The sequence below is a fragment of the Gekko japonicus genome, unplaced genomic scaffold (genome assembly GCF_001447785.1).
Source record: "Gekko japonicus isolate JY-2015 unplaced genomic scaffold, Gekko_japonicus_V1.1 scaffold404, whole genome shotgun sequence".
Taxonomy (NCBI): Eukaryota; Metazoa; Chordata; class Lepidosauria; order Squamata; family Gekkonidae; genus Gekko; species Gekko japonicus.
In genome coordinates, this window is record NW_015174854.1 from 133058 (window position 1) to 136979 (window position 3922).

The 3922-nt window shown below is 38.0% G+C and overlaps 1 protein-coding gene across 2 annotated transcripts in view; it reads left to right on the forward strand.

The window, feature by feature from the left end:
- NVL (nuclear VCP-like) overlaps positions 1 to 3922 on the forward strand; it is a 100109-nt gene that overhangs the window by 28330 nt on the left and 67857 nt on the right. For both annotated transcript variants that reach the window (XM_015424595.1, XM_015424596.1), the window contains one exon: positions 324 to 441. In XM_015424595.1, coding sequence (XP_015280081.1) covers positions 324 to 441 — 118 coding nt within the window. The remainder of the gene's footprint in view (positions 1 to 323; positions 442 to 3922) is intronic.

Here is a 3922-nt window from a genome sequence, read left to right on the forward strand (position 1 = left end):
TCAAACTGGCACTTAACCCAGGCTCTCACTCTCTGTTACACTGGCATCTGCATACCTCCTGTTCTGTTCCTCTCACTGGTATGAGTGTCTTTTCTGTTCATGCATCTTTGATGAAGACTGTTTTCCTGTGTGAACATCTCTCTCATTGGGCAGAGCACTCTGATGCTGGATTTGCAAATGAGTATGTCAGAGAGAGGATATGAGCATTATTTCAGTTTCTACCAGTCTAATATTTATTTGAAATTGGACAGTTGTACAATGAAATCATAATATGTGGAGTTTTTCTTAGTTTATGGATATATATATTTCTGTTTAATTTCCAGGCCAGTACTCCATGTATTCTCTTCATTGATGAGATAGATGCCATCACGCCCAAGAGAGAAGTTGCATCCAAGGACATGGAACGGAGGATTGTAGCCCAGCTTCTGACCTGCATGGATGGTCAGTTCTCAACAAAAACTTTGTGAAATTACATTGTCAAATCTAGTTTTACTGTTAATACATTTGCTCCCAAACAATATTTCAATTGGATTATCATGGAAGGTTGCAAACACCAGATTTCTGATTAGCAGCTCTCTTTAAATAGCAGCAAATTCCAGAAAAATGTGCAGCAAACAATGGAGAGTTCTGTGGGTCCTGAATTTATGGCAAAAGATTCCATGTGCTAGAGCCCAGTTCATCAAAGCACAGTGTAGTCAGCAAAGTGGGTGTGCATACATACCCTAAGTACAGAGTGAAGAAGGGGCAAAAAGGTTTTAAACGAAATTATTCCAGAAATCCAAACACTGCATGAAAGAATGGGTATGTCATAGCATGATGTACAACACATACTGTGTAAAGTAAATTCAAGATCTAATAAAGGATATGGTCCTGTCTAGTAGCCACTGGTGTTATGTATGCACAGCAAGATGAGTAGTGTTAACAGCACCTGAAAAATAATTACTATAGCTATAGGAAGCTAATGGTTCCCAGGATTTCTTGAGACCAGATCACATAGTAGCACTCTTGAGAGTGGCTGCAGAAAACAATTGTAACTCTTTATTGGTATTACTGCACTTGTGTTGGTGGTCCCTAGCCATAGCCACAGTGATTGAAATTTATACTCATTTGCATTATGCGTGGGACTTTATCCCCCCTGCTTTTTTTCTCTAGAGCCAGTTTGATGTAGTGGTTAAGTGCGCAGACTCTAATCTGGGAGTTTGATTCCCCGTTCCTCCACTCTCAGTTGCTGGGTGACCTTGGGGAAGCCATAGTTCTGTCAGAGGTGTTCTTGAAAAGAGCAGTTTGTGTCAGAGTTCTCTCAGCCCCACCTACCTCACAGGGTGTCTGTTGTGGGGAGGGGAAGGGGAAGGGGTTTGTAAGCCGCTCTGAGACTCCAAACGAAGGGCGGGGTATAAATCCAATCTCTTCTTCTTCTATTGTGTTGTTTTATCTTTTGACTTCACTTTGTAAAACTAAACCTTTTTTAAAAAAGCTTTCTTTCTGCTCCCTACTCACAAATATATATCTACCAGTTTGGCGACCACACAGTTAACAAAGTGGACCCTGCCCACAGAAGCTTTTGTCACAATAACAATGTGATTGCATTGTTACACTCTTCTGAGTCCATTGATATCAGCGGGTTTAGAAGGGTGTAGTTCTGCTTAGGATTGCATTATAAATGTGTCTTAAGTACCACAAGACTCTCCTAATTGGTTTTGCATGTAGTTAAATCATAAGAAATTGATGAACAATGTAACTGCAGACATACAGCACTAGTCCAGTTTGCTGTGATGATCATGATATAGTGGGTTTTCAGAAGGTTTTTAAAAAGTGTCCTAAGGTCTTATTTCTTTTCTTTTTTTTAATATTCTAGGTTTATAATTCAACTCTCTAATCTTAACAAGAATTACACTCAAAGTTTGTGTGGGTAGAGAAATTTCCAAAGGTGGCAAAGTTTATATTCTATAAATCAAATGTTAATAATGGAATGAAGTTACCGAATATCTTTGTGCAGCATTAAGCATCTAGATCAGCAGATGCTCGGGAGTGGCACTGACTACATTATTTGCTTGACCGAAACAGGAACCTGTTTTGGATACAATTGCACCACAGTTTATGGTACACGCCTACAGAAGTTGTAAACAAAATATCTCAAAGCTTATAAAATTTGTATTAAATCTTTCATTTTAAGTTAGGGGGAAAATACGAAGGTGCTAACTCCAGGACTTTCCCCATCAGACTGTGTAATATTATTGTAACTAAATATTATTAGTTACCATCAGACTGGTATTGTTTTTGTAACAGGGTGTCTGTTGTGGGAAGAGGTAGGGAAGGCGAAGATTGTAAGCCACTCTGAGACTCCGAGTGAAGGGTGGAGTATAAATCCAACTCCTCCTCCTCCTCTTCTTCATGTTCTTCAGTGCATTTAGTATACAGGGTGATAGGTCAGCTTGGGAAAATAGCAGCTTGATGGAGATGAGAGCGCTGAAAGCTGAGACATGATCACTTCACTTGTTAGTTTTCTAAAACTAAATTTGGGATATAGGAATGTGGATGCTTTTTTCCCTTTTAATTCCCTTGTGTGGTTGGGAAGGCCATTTTTATACCACCTATTTTCTTTGCCAAATTTCCAATTTTAATTTGTTTCTCTTATGCCATTACAACATTTTTATGTTATTTTTAATGCAATTGACACAAGAATAAGGCATCGATATTAACAGGCAAGCCTTTGTACAGTTACTCTAAGCCCATTGATTTCCATGGATTTAGACTGGAGTAACTATGCATATATTTGCACTGTAGTTCTCTTGAATGCTATGTGACTGGGAAAAGGGGCAACTGCAGTTTCATACTGAGCATAGAGAAACCATCAAAGGAATGTGTACTTTTGAATCGAATCAGAGTTGTCATGAAATCTGGTAGCATCCAGTATCAACTAGATACTTTTAAACCATTGATCTTTTTTCTGATGAACAAAGCTTTAAAAGCATTACTTGTCATTTGACCATCTTTAAGGGAACTTTCTGTCTTTGAAGAAGCACTGATTTAAGACAGACTTGGGGTTTTAGTAAAGATCCATCCATTATGACTTGATAGTAATCTCATTTCCAAATTAGGTGGGTATGATGATTTCAGATGATAAGTAGAGTTGGGTATGGAATAATTGTTTAAAAAGGTATCTATGCAGCTGAAAGAACTTTTAAAAAACCCTCATGTATCAATGGTACTTAACCTGTACGGACTACAGCAGATTTAATGTGAATAAAAATGATTGCCAGAGGTATGTCCCCCAGAAAGCATTAGGCTTAATGGATCAAAATCTACTGGTGATCTCTGGCCCAAAAGATATCCTCGTAGCCTCAACCAGAGCCAGAGCCTTTTTGGCTTTGGCACTGGCCTCATGGAACGCTCTCCCAAGTGAGATCTGGGCCCTGTAGGAGCTGATGCAGTTCTGCAGGGCCTGCAAAAAAAGATGTTCCACCAGTCCTATGGTTGAGGCAGCGGCAATTCCAACTCCACTGGCCTTCCCTGCCCTGCCCTTGCTTTGTTGCTCAAAGTAACAACAAAGGCACTGTAATAAGATGCTAAATAAAATAAAATTCTAATTAAACTAATTTATATTTTGTGCAATAATTTTTATATGTTAAAGTATACAAAGATATACAAAAATATACAAATATATTTTTCAAAAAACAATTACAATACGAGTCAACATGGAAAGAAGAACCATTTGAAAGCAGAATCACATGAAGATCCCTGGTATAAATTCATTCATTTCGTTAAACTTCTTCAGTGAACTGAAAAATTGTACAAATAAATTATACTACAAATTTTTTTAGGCTTACCCAGTATCAGTAGTGATACAAATATATTTTTCTCTCCAAGGTGTGTGAATGCCAGAGTGGTAACAATCATTCCTATAAAAGAATCACAATTTAAT